Source organism: Anabas testudineus, chromosome 19 (assembly GCF_900324465.2).
Source record: "Anabas testudineus chromosome 19, fAnaTes1.2, whole genome shotgun sequence".
NCBI classification, from domain to species: Eukaryota; Metazoa; Chordata; class Actinopteri; order Anabantiformes; family Anabantidae; genus Anabas; species Anabas testudineus.
In genome coordinates this window covers 15,110,416-15,127,804 of record NC_046628.1, presented here as the reverse complement: position 1 = coordinate 15,127,804, position 17,389 = coordinate 15,110,416, and the positions used below count along the sequence as shown (strand labels likewise).

The following is a 17,389-nucleotide window of genomic DNA, read 5'->3' as shown; positions in this document are numbered from 1 at the left end:
GTGAGAGTGAATAACAAATTCGTGCTTTACAGTTACGGGATATTCACATTATTTATCATTTATCATCATAACATTGACCTGTAGTATAAAATAACACAGTGAACTGAATCAAAACATGCTGCATGTTGGATGATCAGTCAGTTTTAATGCCCTGTTTGTTTACACTGTTTCGCGCACGCGCAGTCATTAACATGCGCTCCTGTCGCATGATGATGTCGTCATCTTTAAGCTCACACAAGTGTGGCTGACAAGTAAGAAGCCACACGTTTACAGAGAATTTAATGCTGTGGAGACAATCGTTCGTCGCCTTTTTGATCACATAAGATGTCTTCACTCCTCAAGGTGGACAATGAAATTAAAACTAAGGTAAGGTTTGATTTTCAGGAACCTCGGATAAGGTTATATGACGTTTTGTTGTTGCTATTTGCTGGCTAGCTTGTTAGCCACATTTTGTAGCTCTGATAAGGTCAGGCTTAGAGCAGCTAACGCGGCTAACCGGTTTGTTTCCCGCCGGTCGCTACACACCTGTCAAACCTTCCGACAGGTGCTGTGTCACGGTGACGGTCATTTTCACGAGGAGTGATGCGACGTTCACGTTAAAGTAGTGCGTGTATGAATGAGAGCTTGTTTGGAGAGACCACATGTACAAAAGAGGCCTTATTAGCTGCCAAGTTAGCCAGTGAAGCTGCCGTTACCGGCGTCCGGTTACTTAAATTTACAGCTTTTAATTTATCTTCTTTCCTTTATTTATAATATTATTTGATTTATTTTGTTATAGTGTTTATCTCTGAACCACCAGTGATGAACAGTACAAGGACATGTCTTACACAAGTTACATCTTTCTTATGAATCAAACCTCAGGCACCAAAATATATTGACTATTAAATGAATAGTTTTAGCTAATTTAATTTAAGTTAAAAATATTTAGAGTTCATAAACGTTGAACTTGTGGTTTTCTGTGTCATATATTATTGTGAATATATATGTATACATATTTTAGCTTTCCCCTAGTCTATTTCTAGGTGTCCCCACATAATGAGCTATGGAAGTGAGCCAGGACCTACTGACACACCAGCAGCATTTATCAAGTTATTTTATTCACTTATTTATCAGGGACAACACAAGTTAACATCAAATAATGTAAATGTCAAAAGAGTAGTTTTCATATTCAGTCCATGGGCAGATTAAAAGGCATTAAAATAAAGGTAAGAGGCAAAAAACAAACAAATCATGTGGAAGGATATAGCACAAGTTTACACACGTGTTATAGTCATGATGCTTGAAAATAAATAAAGTTACCACAAACTCTAACAATGTGTGTGTTTCAGTGCATAAGTCTGGTTGCACAGGATTAAAGGGAACATGGAGGCAGCAGGTTTCAGATTCTTAAGGTGCTAGATGGGTCTGATTTTTGCATCTTGTCTTGTGTCTGTGTTTGCAGGTCGATGCTTTCAGGGAACGTATCACTGCGGAAGTAAGTATGGATTCACTTGATAAAATTGTATTTTCAGTTATAACAGTGAAAACTTCTTATTTTCCAATCTACACCTAACTAAACATTTGCATGTCTTTCAGGCAGAGGATCTAGTTGCAAATTTCTTCCCTAAGAAGTTACTGGAACTTGATCACTTCCTTAAGGTCAGTTAATGTAAAAGCAGCTAAATCCATATCTCAGATCTATGTGTGGACATATCGCCCAAAATAAACCGTCCAATCACAGAGCATGAGTTGTAGAGATAAATACTCCAGCTCATATCTTTATGTTTTTCAGGACCCAATCATAAACATCACGGAACTAAAGGAGATTCACTCTGAGATAAACCTGACTGTGCCAGACCCCATCTTGATTCCGAAACTGCATGACGGACTAGAAGCGGTGAGCCTCCATTTAAGACTAAATCCCTAAAATAACCACAGTATGAAGGGCAGAAGAAAGAATGGAATCTAATCCCGTTCGATTTGTTTCACAGCAAAATGCCAAAAAGAGGAAGCTGGATGATGGAGGTGGGGATGACATGGGTGAGTGTAATCACATCAGTCAGTTTATATAGGTAGAAGTAGAATTCTAGTAGACTCTACCCAGACTCTTGGCAGGATAAGTCATTTTAGTCATTTTTCATATGAGGAGCATCATTATTAGAGCAACCTTTGCTGTTGTTGCAAGACAAACATGTACTTAAAGGACATCTTACATTTTCCTGCCCTTTAATATCTTAATAATGCCATGTCCTTCCCTTCCAGTGACCGGCACCAAAGTCTTCGTCATGCCTGGTGGGATGATGAAGAGCAATGCAAATCTTGTTGATCTTATTGAAAAGGTCAAGCCAGAGATCAGGACACTCATAGAGAAATGTAACACAGTGAGTAAAGTCTTTAACCAATGAGCACACTCCCTCATTCATTGCACAAAGAAAAACATTACACATCCTGAGCTCCACTCCTAAGACAATTACCATCCTGTTTGACCTGACTGATAGCATCCCAGGTTTTTCTGTTTCTCTTTTTTTTCTGATTGAATTAGTTTTCTTGTGCAGGTCAAAATGTGGGTTCAGCTGCTCATTCCCAGGATAGAAGATGGAAACAACTTTGGAGTATCAATTCAGGAGGAGACGGTAGCAGAACTCAGAACGGTTGAAGGAGAGGCAGCATCCTACCTCGACCAGATATCAAGGTTTATTCTCTTTCTAATCATTCATACACAGTTTATTATGTGACACGAACCTGGTGCCAAATTAGGACCATTGTTAGCTACAGTTTTGTCTTTGTGTTTTTATAATTTATAAGATGTGTTCGGTGTCGGTTAACAAGTTTCCACATCTGCCTTCTTCAATTCTAGATACTACATCACAAGAGCAAAGCTGGTTTCTAAAATAGCAAAATATCCACATGTGGTAAGTGAACTATATTTAAACAGAATCAAAACACCTTCAGATAGAACAAGAGACGGCATAAAGGGAGCAACAAAAGGTTTACACGACGTTTAAATTAATGTGTTTGTACAGTAAGCAGTGATGGCTAAATAAAGCCTTAATGAAACTTTGGGGGTTGCTGACTGAGATCTTAAAAACTCGGAAACAGTAACATCAATTGATTTGGAAAAAACCCTTTGACATACGTTTAAAAGTCTTATAAACAAAGGTGAAATACTTGAAACTGCTGTTTGTACTCTGTGTTAAGGATTGCGATTCACTGTGAGAGTAAGTTGTAAAATAAAAGTCTAACTTTTTTTTCCAAATATATTAATAGGAGGATTATCGGCGCACAGTAACAGAGATTGATGAGAAGGAATACATCAGTCTGAAGATCATAGTTTCGGAGCTCAGAAATCAATATGTATGTCATGATCTGTCTTTTTACTTGCATAATATTTCTTAAATTTTAAAGTGACAGTGTTGACCAGTATTCGCTCTTTATGCTTTTCCTCATGTTCTGTTTCCACACAGGTAACGTTACATGACATGATCCTGAAGAACATTGAGAAGATCAAGAGGCCTCGAAGCAGTAATGCTGACGCATTGTACTGATGTTCATCCTGCCATCACAGCCTCCACCACCACCATCACCCATCGCCGCCTCAGTCTCCCTGCCTTGCCTGTTGAGCTACAGTAGCCTGGCCCTGGTCCACAGGACTACAAGTAGACATTCACCGACTTCAATACAATCAACATAGCCCTGTTTGAAAAAGAAAAAACGTGCTTCAGTAGATGGACACAATGCAAATGTTTTTTTGTTTTAATTGTAAGATATTGTTTCTTGTTTTAAACCCTTTGAAGACATAATTATTCTCTCAGTAAGTGGGGAGACGGATCATAGACAACAAAAAGCGCTATGTATTTTTTAATTTTAATTAAACGGCTTGTCCTCAGATCTTTGTGAAATTGCTTCATTTATAGCTCTTAAGAAGAAATGCAGAGTGGTTTGTTTCTTGCTTGTTGCTTCAGTGAATGTTACTCATTTTATGTTATAAATTTAGGTTTTATATTAGACTCTTAATGCATCTTGTAGAGGATGGTTGTTTATAGGAAATGCGACATGACATTTTTTTTTTGCTCTGAATGTTATACATTACACAATATAGTCGTAAGAAACACGGATATAAGCAGGTTTCAGGACCACAGGCTTATTGATTTTTCAGTGAAAATTCAAAAGTCACCAAAGCATCTCTTATGTTGAGGCATTGATTTGTTGAATAAAGATTTTTGATAAGAGGTTTGAAATTTTTTGGCATATTTGGGGTTGCTTGTTGGTTATTAGGTGAATATGTTATTAGAAAGCATGTAGGGGTGTCTTTGTGACCTGCAGATGTCACTGTAGCATGCCCATACCACTAAACTCAAAGCACAAGCCTGCTGCTCTCAACTGAAAATGCTGACACGCCACCCGCCTCTCGCTGCCGTACGTGGTCTTCATTCACTGTTCATTCAGTCTTGAGATAAGGAAATCTTATCTTCTCCACTACACACAACTCAGGCAAATACATTGATAGAATTAGTTTGTTTACACCATAACTTAAATGTAAATTCTACTATTAACACAAGACTTTGTAGTTTCTTTTAAAATCCTCTTTAATGAAGCTAAGCACATATTGTGCGTTTAAATGTTCACTAAACGCTTAAAGTCACATATCTTTTCACATTATCTATAATGTTATGTCACATCAGTAAGACTGAAATTGATTAGCACTTTTTACCTGTGTCAGGAGGGGAAAAGCTGTTAGGTCCTGCATCTGCAAAAAGTGCAAAGATAAACTTTAAGTAGTAGAATAACTGCACCTAAAATCTGAATTATGTGAAAAATATACTTCAACTATCAGGAGTCAGTTCACAGAAATATAGCCACGGTGCTGTGACCCTACATTTTTCCCCAATCTAATATCTCTGGAACATCTGTAGGAACTTTCATCACATCTGGCAAATGTCCACTTGGACTCGATTATGAACTGAGTCTGCACAGACATGAATGTAAACTGCAATAGAAAATTGGAAACAGAGGGTCAATAAAGTATCTCAAAATTATACTTAAAGGTGCCACGAGTAAAAGTAAGCAGCATCTAGCAGTGAGGTTGGAACCAGCTGACTTGTGTTGCAATATTCTCATTTACCCCCATGTCCCAACTTTAAAGAAACAAAAAAAGCTGTTTTTAGTGGGGTCAGATTCAGCCTGAATTAATTAATACATAATAATAAAGTAATAAATACAGTGAACTACATCATGTTGTTTGTCTTTCGTGAGAAATCTGCAGAGATAAGATCAGATCTGTGATCAGAAGTGAGAAAAACACTTGTTAATATAAACCACTGTGTGTGTGTCTGCTCACACACACCTGACGTTTCTTTGACATGTTGCCTGAACAACGTACTGTTTTAAATGCCTTTAGGGACACACGTGTTGTGTCCAACGTATTCTGCCCCTTGACCCTCTGTGTCTCTTTTGAAAGCGCACGGCTGTGGTGAACGGCAGTGTCACTATGTGGGACTGCTGAGTAAAGAGAACATGCTCTGGTTAATGTTTGATAGTTGTTCCTGCCAGAGAATTAATCAGTATCAGTCTGAGACATTCACAGAAAACCACCAGCTCTTCTAAAATCTGATTGGTTCTGCAGTGTTTTTTATTTATAATTCTTTCTATTATTTGTTCATCACTGCATTAAAAAACTGCAATTGTGCATTTGTATAGAAGTATTTAGTACACGATGCGTGTACTTGTTTTGACAGTGAAGGGGCGCCTGCAGACTTTTTCTGAGAGAAAAGACATTTGTGATAATCAGACAGTCAACACTGGAAGACCTTGAACACTGAACACAGACCAAAAGAAAAACATAATTTGACCAAAGTCCATCAGCCGGCACCTGTAAAACTCACTAATTAACATGTTATATCTTCTTCCTATGGGAAAGCATGTTCAGAACAGACATTTGCTGTGCTGCTGGGGATGTTTTATGCAGATATTTTAGGCTAGGCTGTCAGCTTTTGACAGAACCACAGTTGCTGCTTTTCTAAATGAAGCTAACTGGCTCCACTCAACGTGAGATGGTCAAGAGGTCACTATCATCTACATGTCAGGAGGAAAATGACAGTAAACACATTTCCCAAGCATCAAACTCCTGTTTACCTGTTAACCATGTAAAGAAATAAAACAGTCCTGGTAAATACAGAAAATGTGACAATTGACTTGAAACTACAAATTGCTAATTCACAAGTTCTTGTCTTCTTCCTTTCCACTGCAAATCCAGCACAGAGCCCAGGGCACCATGGTGGTCGGGACCAAAAGTGCGACTACACTCTTACTGAAGGACAGGAAGTAAAAAGTCATGTGGTTTTCAGCGGAAAATGTCCATCCGTCCAAGAACTGAAGCAAGAACAAAGAGACAGTAATGCATCCTATCTTGAAAATGGCACTTGTGTTCTTCTTGTTGCTGTTGTACAGTGGTGAGTGCAGACCCAGACCCAGGCCAAACAGGCTGCCCATGTTACGCAGGAGGCTGGCGAAGGGCGTGGTGTCCAGGTGGACCCACTCGGGCCTGATGCACCACTTCTGGGCTTTATCCAGTGTCCACAGCAGGTCTACACCCAGAGCTTTCAGCAGGAGGTAGAAACCAACAGCGAAGGAGGTCAAGAACAGCGTCGTGAAGAAGTACTGGTTCATGCTGGCCGTGTAGATCCATTTCTGATTGGACACAAGCTGAGCTACAACTAGACCTGAGACAAAAACAGAGAAAGAGGATTGTATTGAAAAGTAGCATCAACAACATGTGAAAAGTTATTATAACACTTATTGTGGTTTAGATCATGAGTAATGTAACTGTAATGTTAGAGCTGTTTAACCTCTTTAAGCTACGACATGTTTTATGAGTTCATAATTTATTTTGTTTGTAAAATAATAATCTGCGAGTTAACTATAGTTGTTAAATACATGTATTTATTATCATAATATAAACGTCCTATCTCATCATTTGCACAAAGTTAAATAGCCCCTAAATTGTCATAAGTTCTATTGTTGTAAAAACCACTAATAGCAGTAATGATCTTAGATGTTGCTTCAGACTAACCTGTGATGACTCCAGCTATGACTTGATGTGGGAAGTGTGCAGCCATGTAGACCCTGGACATGCAAACCACCAGCAGGACCAGGCCCATCAGCATCCACAGACCAATCTGCAAGAATCTGAGACACGGAGGTGAAAACAGGAATTAAGGTTTTTATCTGACTCTTAAGAGAAACTGACAACATGATATGTATTGACACTTACTTGTTTATTAGAGGTGGGCATCGCCGCCCTGTTGCAACAGAAAGCAGCGCTGTTACCATCACAAACCAGACCCCAGCTGCACCCATAGCATGACCTGAAGGGCTTCCTGTAAGGAACAGACTTAAAATGTAAATCATCGTGTTTCATTAGCTCCTCATGTTGAGGAGTGATTAGATTAAAGTAGATCACAGTACTGGATCTAACAACTCTACTGCAACAGACACAGTCAGCTGTACCTGGTCCCGTCTCACATGTTATGGAGAACTGGTGCAGAGAAGGGGCAGGTCCTGCTCCATAAAACCGGGTCTCATGAACCCACCAGTACGGCCTCTCCCCACACAGAACCCTGCCACAGAGAAACCAAAGCAACTCAACATACAGCTGATTTTCTCCCTTTGTGTGTCTCATTGTTGGATTTGTTACCATTTCAGGACCAGGTTGAGCCAGTCTCCGATGACGGCCACCCACAGGAGCCTGAGCCCCGTGTCCCGCCGCAGGTGGAACCAGATGGGGAACAACCAGAAGAAAGTGGTGTGCAGATCAGCCACGGTGGACGCCAGTCCAAACAAGTCCTCATACTTGCTGTACTTGGTCTGGAGATGGACCGCCAGCTCAACCCCCCAGCTGTGGAGAAGATCCATGATACCACAACCTGAGGATGACGATCTTCTGTGTTTTACCTCTGTTGTTGGTTAGTTTGCTGCCAAACTCTTTCAGGCAGTCCCCTGTGTTTTGTTTCAGAATGATCCACATTGGACTTTACTCAAGGCTAGCTATGTTGTTTGCCTTTGGGACAGTGCGGACAGGTTCCTTAACCTTTACACCCCAGAGGCCCCCGGTGCTACAATGCAGAAGATCACAGCAGAAATCAGCTGCCACCCCTCTGACAGACCACATGATGCCAGGAACACCTTTATTTCTTTTAGTAATAAAAAAGAAAATAGCTCAGAGAAAATTTTAATTAGAAATAGATGAAACTATTGAAAGATGAAAGACTCATCCCTGAGGGAGGGAAATATCTCTAATGACTCTGTCTGCATAGTACATACATTAGTTTCCAGTTCAGTAAGTGCACCTAACTTCACTTAGACAAAGACACAGTAGAAGCCTGGGACTGAACTGGTGGACGACCATTCTACATCATGATCACAGAAATCAGAAACTCAAATGATGCTGACCTGAGAAACTCTGAGCTCCTGTTCGACACTTAGATGAAGGATCATTTGATATTTTGCTTTCCTGTCTTTTGCTTTGGTCTAGAAATATATAAAGAAACACGTGAGACAGGGGGGTACAGCCTCTTTTTGGTTTCATTCCTTATAGTTGTCTAAGAGAAATAAATTAACTTTCTTTTCCTCTGTGAGCTTCTGTTCGCACTCTCAGCCAGTTGTTGTGAAATCCATTGATCTTGGCTTACAAATGTCTCCCTTTGACAGAGTAAAGTGAGTCATTTCCCCCCTTCCTACGCAAGCTTGGGACCCCACTGTGAGATATGATGCTATTCTTATCATGAACATGTCCCTCAAAACAAGGCACGCTATGAGCTCATCTGTGGGGATGTCCCTGAGCCTCTTTTGTCACAACAGAACGACTTGTGCTCGACCTACAACCTGCCAATCTGATTTTTCCCTTTTATCACCTCAGTCCAGACCCAATCATTTAATCATTGATCTCCTTATGTAACCTATGGATTACTCCATTGCTCTGACAAGTGACATGTCTTCACCAGACGACCAAAGAAAAGCATGCACAACTGGGAAATCATTACCAAGAGGCTCCAGTAATGGGAAAGAATGAATGTAGAAAAAGGTCTTCACAGTTTGTTTTAGTCTAGAAATGAGCACGGTGAACTAAATCCTAAGAAATGAAGAGAACATGCAGAACGATTAAAAAAGAAATGTGAACACCATCAGTTTGATTTGGGTCACAAACCCACTGGTAACCTGACTTCCTTTCTTCGTGTTACGTAGTGTAGTTTACTGATAAAGGTACCCATTGACGTTCCGTTCTCCTCTATCTTTCCCACTTGTTTATGTGACAAACCACCGCAACTCCAGTCGCAGTGTTTTATTACACATGTGCAAGGTCCAAAGATCAGCGTGTGCATGCGTTTGGGTAGTGGGTCCCACTGGTATAAAACCAACCAGCTGTGTCACTGATAGCAACAGTCCCTTTTCTCGTCTGAGTCACTTACACTTCATTTCAACCTCCTGTGGCGAAGATGCTTGATGCTATCATGGATGCCACGCAGGGTTTTGGGGTGAGCAGCACCCACTACCTGCAGAGCAACTATCAGGACGCCCAGAGCTTGTTTCTCTGGGTGTCCTGGGCGGCAGATCTGAGGAACACCTTCTTCATCTTCTTCCCACTTTGGTTTCACCTGCGGCCGTCTGTGGGCATTAAACTCATCTGGGTGGCTGTGATTGGAGACTGGCTCAACTTGGTGTTCAAATGGTGAGTATGGAATCAGAGTTTGTGACATCACGGTGTGTAATATATGTTTCAGATGATGGCTGAATGCACGTTTCTGTTTTCTGCTACAGGATTCTGTTTGGGGAGAGGCCTTACTGGTGGGTCCATGAGACGCCCTATTATGCAAACACTGTCCCTCCTCACATTGAGCAGTACCCCATGACCTGTGAGACTGGGCCAGGTGAGATATGTCGCTGTTCATGCATTTTTTGTAATATTACACAGCCTTGGCTTTTCTTGTGTGGTCATTTAATTAAATAGAAATTAATTTACATGTGTAAGCACAATTTTTGCAGCACTAAACTGAATTCTAGATCGTGACACTGTGCTTTTATTGTGTTTTAGAGGATCTGACCTTGTTCTGTTTGTTATCCATCCTTGTAATCAGTGGTATTCTATAGCTTAAGTAGTAGTAAAAATAAAAATACAAGTATTAATTTACCACTGAAAGTGAAAGTAGTCTGGCAGGTTGTAAGGAAATATACAATTGATATGAACATAGGTCATTGTTTATCACATTATATTATAAACATGTAAAATGAAAAGTAATTGAAGCTGTAGTGGAGTGGAAACAGAACAGTTAAATGTTTGGTCCTCATTCATTCATTCATTCATAAATTGTAGTAAAAGTGAATGAATCTGATCCTGACTCGTACTTTGTGTGGTGCAGGCAGCCCGTCTGGCCATGCTATGGGAGCTGCAGGTGTCTACTACACCCTGGTGACCTCCATCCTGGCCATTGTGACCAGCAGGGTGAAACATGGGAGCAAGAAATCCACCAGCAAAGACTGGTGAGTCAACAAAACCAAACAACAACCTGTTGATGTCAGGGTTGTTTACCATTTCCTTCCACTCAGAGCTTATCGCTGCAGACGCGGTATGTGTCCTGTGCTGTGGTTGATCATTGACTTCTGATTGAGGATGGACCTGAGTTGTTTTGATGTCCAGGCAGCTGATGTTCTCATGAGAGAAAAAATTATTGCGTCAATTGTTACACTGCTTTAAAATTATGGTTTATTTATCTGCGTTTGTTTTTTGACAGGTATCTTAAGGCTCTACTGTGGACGTTATTCTGGGGAGTCCAGGTGTGTGTCTGTCTCTCCAGGGTCTTTATCGCTGCCCACTTCCCCCACCAGGTTGTTGCAGGTGTTATCACAGGTCTGTATACAGATTTATTTTAAATAATAATGTCAATAATTGAACAACTAGGTCTGAATAGACTAAACCTTGTGCAGCTTTAATGCAAATAAAAAGGCTGTGGTTTAGTATCACAAATATTGATTTGGGATTTTCACTTTGCTTCCCTTGAAGGCATGATTGTGGCTGAAGCCTTCAACAGAACTGAGTGGATCTACAGTGCCAGCATGAAGAAGTACTTCTACACCACTCTCTTCTTGACTTCCTTCGCTGTTGGCTTCTACGTCCTGCTCAAAGCTCTGGGTGTAGACCTGCTGTGGACCCTGGAGAAAGCCCAGAAATGGTGCGTTAGGCCCGAGTGGGTCCACCTGGACACCACGCCCTTTGCCAGCCTCCTGCGTAACATGGGCACCCTGTTTGGCCTGGGCCTGGGGCTTCACTCACCACTGTACACCGAGACCAAGAAGAGCAGCAGCACGTTGGTCAAAGCGGGGTGCATCATCAGCTCTCTGTTCCTGCTGCACCTGTTTGACTCTGTGAAACCTCCCACGCACACTGCAGCCCTGTTCTACCTGCTGTCCTTCTGCAAGAGCGCCACTGTGCCTCTGGTCACGGTCAGCATCATCCCATACTGTGTGAACGGAGCTCTGAGCCTGCAGAACAAAAAGGGACTGTGAACAGCAGTGTGAGAATCAAAGGACTAGTGAAGTGGAGCTGCTGCGTCTCTTCTAGATCAGAAACACTCTGATGCTTAATGCATTCATGACGTTAACTGAGCCTCAGGAAAAACAGAAGAGATCAATGGCAAATGGTCACTTGTGTCATTTGGACACTGAACTTTTTGTGCACTGTGTGACACTGAGTGAAAGCACTATTCTAAATTTAGCTGAATGTTATAATTACAGTGTCCTGGAAAGGGACAAAAATGCAGCTGTTAAATGTGACATTTGACAATCAGTCAAAGCTTTAAAATGTTGTTTAACATGTGATAAAAGTGTATTTTAAATGTTATCAAAGGTATAAGGAGACAGTTTGGAATATTTTGTAATAAAATGTTTGAAATGCAAGTGACTTGGCTTTACTGCACCATAAAATTACACTCTTTAGCATTTTAGCATTTATATTTATATATTTATATTATAGCATTTACGTCCCCACTCACAAACAGTGAAACGTCTCCACTGCTCACTGCTGGAAGAACTGCTGAGGTAATTTACTTAAGTAAAAGTCCATCACTCACATTTAAATCAAGTAGAGGAATAGGTATATGATTAGCAAAAAGGTACTTTTAGTTAAAACTAAACTATACTTAGTAAGTATAATCATATTAACATGGTTGAATTATTATGATCACTGGTAGATTACTGTGTAACCCATGACTTTCACAGTAGTACTTCAAAGAAAATACAATATATACTATAGCTTTGATTACGTCACACATTCACTGTGGCTTTGTGTGAATAAGCTTCTGCAGTGTCACAACATTTATTTCCGTCCAGAGTTGCATGAATTTGTCACACATATTTAATGATGGAGAGTTGAACCGTTGCACAAAATCTTCTCCAGCACTTCCCAAAGCTTCTCAGAGGGGTTCAGCTCTGGACTCTGTGGTGGTGAATATGATGTGTCCTGCTCCCTGAACCACTCTTTCACAATTTGAGCCTGATTAATCCTGAATTTGTCATCTTGGAGTATGAGTGTGATATCAGGGAACAAAACATCCATTGATGGAATAACCTGGTCATTCAACAACTTGCACTTGTTGCCAGCTGAAAAAAAAAAAAAAAAGATAAGATGCAGTAATGATATCCAAAGGGAAGGATTAGATTAGATTAGATGTCATTTTATTGAATCTTTATTTGTGTTTTAAATTATTTTATGAATGTTTGCAGTTTAAAGGAGCAGGATGAGCACTTTCTTTGGCTGTGGTATTTGAAAATGATCCATGAAATGTGTGTTTTTAACATCAAATAAAATCTACAAAAACATTTGACCTAAAAGCGTCAGAGGATAAACTGATAATTCAACTGCAATATAGTTATAAAGTCAAAGCAAATGGTTGACTGTGTGCAAATCAAAGTGACGACACTGCAGTTTGCAACATGCACTCATCACCCCCCCACTAGATCACTCCAGATCTATTTTGGCTTTAGCACGAACGCATTTGAAGTGAATACATACTCAATTTTAGTAAAGTTGCACTGAGATAAATCATTAACGTAACCTAAAGCCCTGGCCTTTAGCCGGCCTGCAGTGATGACACAGCTCCACACGTCATTCCTCTGCGTATCAGTCAGTGTACAGAAGGTCAGCGGTGCAGGCTGAACATTCAATATTTGTCTGTGTTCTGCAGAATGCATGGTGATGCAAACAGATCAGTCTTCAGTCTGAGAAGCAAAAACAAGAATAATCAGAGGCACAATGGATAAAACATGAATTCATAAACAGACGTGTAGTCAGTGGAAGTTTCACCTGTTCAATCTACTGCAGCAGCTCTGCAATAAAACCTACTTTTACAAGGTTTTATTGTCTTTCTCATCATATTAAAGAGATGTTTCTAATGCTTTGACCACCCTGCAACAGTAGAATCATTATTTGTTGAATTGGTTTAACATGTGAGGACACTAGGTGGCGCTTCTGTGCCATCAAACGATAAAATTAACCGAAAGAAGAAGACGGAGGCGGAAGCAGAGCGGCGTGTGTGTCTGTCTATATATCTACCTGTCTACCTGTCTACCTGTCTGTCTACCTGTCTGTCCTGTGCCGGTGCATCATGTCTGAACTGCGGGTGTTGAGGTCGCTGGTCACACAGAGTCTGTCCGCAGCTGCACAGCAGATACTTGAGTTTGTGGAGAGGATGCTGCTCACATCAGGTTTGGAAACTCAGAACTTAATAAGTCAACTTATCAAAGGACACGTGTGTTTCAGGTGGTGGACGTGTCTCTTTGGGGTTGTTTTGTCTATTATTATGGATGTTTAGTTTCTGTTAAAGCAGCTTCGTTGAGCAGCTGTGTGTCATTAGTTCATTTATTATTATTATTATTCATTCATTCATTATTCATTCATTCATTATTTTCCTTCCCTCCTGCAGAGATGTCACCTGAACAGCAACTCTCGGCTGCTGCAGATGAGATATTGAAGATCCTGGAGAATTGGATGGGTGAGTATGAGGCAGTGGTTTCAAAATATTCATGCAAATTACTGCATAAAACAGTTAAAACAATTTATATAGTAAAAAATTATTGAAAAAAATTATGACTTATTATTTATTTGGGGTGTCTACTTGTCTTTCTCTTAGACAGACTGCTGCTCTCTGCTCCCTCAGAGCAGCAGAGGTGTGAGCAGTGCAGGAGCTCCAGTCCATCTGTTCGCCCACAATTTAAAGATGCAGCCACGGAGACGGACGCTGAGTTAATCCATGGTAAACCCTCACATCTTCACCAAACACAAAACACAGAAAAGAGCTCTGCAACTAGTCTGGAGGCAGAAACTCCAGGAGAGCGGTGTGGAGCGCCATCTAGTGACTCTGAGATTCCGTCATCAGCAAATCCTAAAGCTGTGAGTGAGGGTGTTTTTCAGGAATCACTTAAATCAAACAAAAGAAGAATCATGTCGCAGGCTAAGACAAAATCAGGACTGTAGCAAAGCATGTGAAAGGTCTTCCCATAAAGATGCAGCTGAGCAGAAAATGAATATTTCTCCAGCAAACAAGAACCAAACTACCGGGCAGAGCTGCTGCAGAGTGTGTGGAAAGTTTTTCTGGTACAAACGCTCTTTTCTGAAACATGTACTGAAGCATGAGCAGGTGGCAGATCTGTGTGGGGTGTGTGGAAAACGTTTGGCCTCTGTCGAGAGCTTGAAGGTGCATTTACAGGCCCACAACGAAGAAAACAGCTGCAGGGATAAAACGGACGAGGGACAGTCGTCGTCAGAGTGCTCTGACACCGAGAATAAAGTGTCTGACAGTGACGAGGACTGGAAGGAAAGTGACAGTAGCAGAGACGGTGATAATGATGAGACCAACAAGTCAAACGCACGGAAGAGAGCTAAGAAGAAGCACCATAAGGATGTGTCGCATCTGAAGTACTGTTGTAAAGTGTGTGGTAAGACTTTCTGCTACAGAGCTTCATTTTTGAAGCATGTGCAAGAAGAAGAGAGGGATACGGATGTGTGTGGCGTGTGTGGGAAACGTTTCGAGTCTGAGCAGAGACTGAGGCTTCACATGCAGACTTACATCAGAACGAACGACTGTGAGGTTTGTGGAAAACATTTTGAGGGCCTCAAACAACTGGAGATGCACATGAGGACCCACACAGGAGAGAAGCCGTACGTCTGCAGCTTCTGCGGCAAAGCTTTTGCACAAAACGGAAATCTAATTGGGCACATGAGAGTTCACACAGGTGAGAAGCCGTATGCCTGCAGCGTGTGCGGTCAGAGCTTCAGCTTTAAGGAGTATATGATGGCTCACATGAGGATCCACACAGGAGAGAAGCCGTTTCTGTGCAGCGTCTGTGGGAAAGGCTTCAGACAGAGGGGGACTCTGAAAACACACATGATGATCCACACTGGAGAGTCGACGCATCGGTGCCTCATCTGTGACAAAACCTTCTACAAGAGCGGGGCGCTGAAGATCCACATGAGGTCGCACACAGGTGAGAAGCCGTATCTGTGCAACGTCTGCGGGAAGCGTTTCCCCGCAGGCAGCTCGCTGACGAAACACATGGGCGTGCACGAAGGACGGCGAGCACACTGCTGCAGCGTCTGCGGTGAAGGATGCTTGAGGAAAGAGGATCTGAGAAAACATCTTCAGACTCACAGGAATGAGTCCACGCAGCTGATAAGTCTTTAGCTCAGAGACAGATATTCTTATTTTATTTATTTATTTTTTCACACATGACCTACCTCTGCTGTGAACAGTTGCTGTTTGTCTGTAGACTGTTGGTAAAAGAGACATTTAAAGTCATCAGACTGCAGGAAATCCACAGTTGTATTCCTCAGTTATGGCAGATTATCTGCTTGTTGTTTGTTGATGATCAACTTGAGCTCCACCATATTCCTCACTGGCCTGCAAAGAATGTTTTCTCTTTTATTTTTATCAAGAGGTTTTTTAATTTTTTATAAAGCAAAAGATAATTTAATTAATCAGCAGATGAATTAATACATAAAATTATCAGTTACAGACTCAGTCCTAAATATCCAGTATGCGTTTTTTGGATTCTTGCTTAAACACAAACACATTTGATCATGTATCACCATTTTTAATTTCTAATTATAGAACAAATGATTAAATGTATTGATCAAGTAAACAGTTACAGCAAAATAATGACCATAAATAAATGTGGAGTGTTTCCTGAACAGCTTAAGGACCAGATTTTATTATGTTAATCAATGTTATGCAGATTAGAAGCACCTTGAATTATCATTGTGTATGAAAAGTAAATCAAACCTAAAAGCTAAACTTACAATATGTTAAAAATGATCAGATTTTATCTCGTGTTTGTTTGATTTTATGGGGTTAAGGTCAGTTTAATTGTGTGGCGCGTTACATGTGTGAGAACACACGGGGGCGCTGCTGTGCCGCTGGCTTTACCGACAGGAGAAGAAGAAGACAGAGGCGGAAGCGGTGGCACTGTTTTCCTTCCACGCTTCTGTTTTGTTTTTACACAAACGACAGAGTTTCAATAAATATTTGTCAAATCCTCACATACTGAGGAAAACATTTAACATCTGAAATGCAGCTGGTCGACGAGAGACAGTCGGCAGAGGAGAAACTTAAAGCCGTGGAGAGGTGGAGGATGCTGCACACACCAGGTGTGTTTTAGCGTTTGTGCAGGTTTTACCTGTTTAATTGTTTAATTTTGACTCTTTGTTTTACAATGTGAGTTGTTTCTCTCTCGTAGCTTATTTTTCTGTGATTCACTTCACTGTGACTTTAGTGTCAGGCTAAAATAATCCTGGTCACTTGCATCCAGCTCACCTGGTTCTTGATTTGTTGATGTGCCTCCATTAGTGCATGGCTTTTTATAAATATCTCATGAACACGCTCACTTTCTATTAAGTGATGGCCCTGGGAGTTGCTATTTGTTGTCATTTACAGTATTTCCATCCTGGATTTGCTCCCCTGTCTTCCTCTCTGACAGACTGCTGGTCTCTGAGTCCAGAAAGCACCAGCTAATGAGACAGATCCTGAATGAATCCACAGGAAACTACATCTTCACCGAACAACTAAGATGGAATCGATGCACGGTGGGGTGCCATCTAATGACAGTGATGTTCTGTCTGCCAGGAATACTGACAAAGAGTACAAATACTCAGACGTACTTCAGCACGAGCAGAGCACCGATCTGTGTTGGATCTGTGGGAAACATTTGAAGACGGCAAAGAGCTTGAAGACACATTTACAAACTCACAATAAGGACTACTGCAGAGACTGGAAGGAAAGCGAAGGAACTGATGGAGACGGTGATAATGAGGAGATGAAAGAAGGACCTCGTTCACAGGGGACAAAAACAAAAAGTCAAACCTTAAACA

General features: G+C 41.0%; 4 protein-coding genes across 7 annotated transcripts; 3 read left to right on the top strand and 1 right to left on the bottom strand.

Moving 5' to 3' along the window:
* The first annotated feature begins 228 nt into the window (after positions 1 to 228).
* On the top strand, positions 229 to 4,209 carry psme3 (proteasome activator subunit 3). Its single transcript, XM_026351645.1, has 10 exons — positions 229 to 366; positions 1,442 to 1,474; positions 1,576 to 1,638; positions 1,772 to 1,876; positions 1,971 to 2,019; positions 2,242 to 2,360; positions 2,535 to 2,671; positions 2,837 to 2,891; positions 3,247 to 3,333; positions 3,444 to 4,209. Exons 1-10 carry the CDS (start codon positions 325 to 327, stop codon positions 3,522 to 3,524), a joined length of 771 nt encoding a protein of 256 aa, XP_026207430.1. The 5' UTR covers positions 229 to 324; the 3' UTR covers positions 3,525 to 4,209.
* On the bottom strand, positions 3,240 to 8,038 carry g6pca.1 (glucose-6-phosphatase a, catalytic subunit, tandem duplicate 1). 3 transcript variants are annotated; one of them, XM_026351643.1, is made up of 7 exons: positions 7,673 to 7,890; positions 7,486 to 7,595; positions 7,250 to 7,355; positions 7,049 to 7,164; positions 4,856 to 6,698; positions 4,691 to 4,726; positions 3,240 to 3,672 (listed from the first exon to the last, which is right to left on the bottom strand). In XM_026351643.1, exons 1-5 carry the CDS (start codon positions 7,888 to 7,890, stop codon positions 6,193 to 6,195), a joined length of 1,056 nt encoding a protein of 351 aa, XP_026207428.1. In that variant the 3' UTR covers positions 3,240 to 3,672; positions 4,691 to 4,726; positions 4,856 to 6,192. The 3 variants fall into 3 exon arrangements, with proteins under 3 accessions (XP_026207428.1, XP_026207429.1, XP_026207427.1); XM_026351644.1 differs by having other exon boundaries at positions 5,360 to 6,698; XM_026351642.1 differs by having other exon boundaries at positions 4,691 to 6,698; positions 7,673 to 8,038.
* A 1,355-nt stretch (positions 8,039 to 9,393) lies between these two features.
* Positions 9,394 to 11,925, top strand: g6pca.2 (glucose-6-phosphatase a, catalytic subunit, tandem duplicate 2). The gene is made up of 5 exons (XM_026352256.1): positions 9,394 to 9,703; positions 9,793 to 9,902; positions 10,392 to 10,512; positions 10,764 to 10,879; positions 11,033 to 11,925. Exons 1-5 carry the CDS (start codon positions 9,471 to 9,473, stop codon positions 11,533 to 11,535), a joined length of 1,083 nt encoding a protein of 360 aa, XP_026208041.1. The 5' UTR covers positions 9,394 to 9,470; the 3' UTR covers positions 11,536 to 11,925.
* A 1,633-nt stretch (positions 11,926 to 13,558) lies between these two features.
* Positions 13,559 to 16,220, top strand: LOC113156005 (oocyte zinc finger protein XlCOF20-like). Of its 2 annotated transcripts, none has more exons than XM_026350794.1 (3): positions 13,559 to 13,731; positions 13,950 to 14,018; positions 14,161 to 16,220. In XM_026350794.1, the coding sequence occupies exon 3, from the start codon at positions 14,547 to 14,549 to the stop codon at positions 15,705 to 15,707; it is 1,161 nt and encodes a 386-aa protein (XP_026206579.1). In that variant the 5' UTR covers positions 13,559 to 13,731; positions 13,950 to 14,018; positions 14,161 to 14,546; the 3' UTR covers positions 15,708 to 16,220. The 2 variants fall into 2 exon arrangements, with proteins under 2 accessions (XP_026206579.1, XP_026206578.1); XM_026350793.1 differs by having other exon boundaries at positions 14,157 to 16,220.
* Positions 16,221 to 17,389: the final 1,169 nt, after the last annotated feature.

Bases quoted from the DNA above. Each gene is read 5' to 3' on its own strand.
- psme3 (XM_026351645.1), top strand. From the start codon at position 325: ATGTCTTCACTCCTCAAGGTGGACAATGAAATTAAAACTAAG. The intron at 367-1,441 runs GTAAGGTTTGAT...CTGTGTTTGCAG, and splicing joins ACAATGAAATTAAAACTAAG to GTCGATGCTTTCAGGGAACG. The intron at 3,334-3,443 runs GTATGTCATGAT...GTTTCCACACAG, and splicing joins CGGAGCTCAGAAATCAATAT to GTAACGTTACATGACATGAT.
- g6pca.1 (XM_026351642.1), bottom strand. From the start codon at position 7,890: ATGGATCTTCTCCACAGCTGGGGGGTTGAGCTGGCGGTCCATCTCCAG. The intron at 7,596-7,672 runs GTAACAAATCCA...TCTCTGTGGCAG, and splicing joins CTCAACCTGGTCCTGAAATG to GGTTCTGTGTGGGGAGAGGC. The intron at 7,356-7,485 runs GTACAGCTGACT...TGTTCCTTACAG, and splicing joins AACATGTGAGACGGGACCAG to GAAGCCCTTCAGGTCATGCT.
- g6pca.2 (XM_026352256.1), top strand. From the start codon at position 9,471: ATGCTTGATGCTATCATGGATGCCACGCAGGGTTTTGGGGTGAGCAGC. The intron at 9,704-9,792 runs GTGAGTATGGAA...TTTCTGCTACAG, and splicing joins CTCAACTTGGTGTTCAAATG to GATTCTGTTTGGGGAGAGGC. The intron at 10,880-11,032 runs GTCTGTATACAG...CTTCCCTTGAAG, and splicing joins TGTTGCAGGTGTTATCACAG to GCATGATTGTGGCTGAAGCC.
- LOC113156005 (XM_026350794.1), top strand. From the start codon at position 14,547: ATGAATATTTCTCCAGCAAACAAGAACCAAACTACCGGGCAGAGCTGC.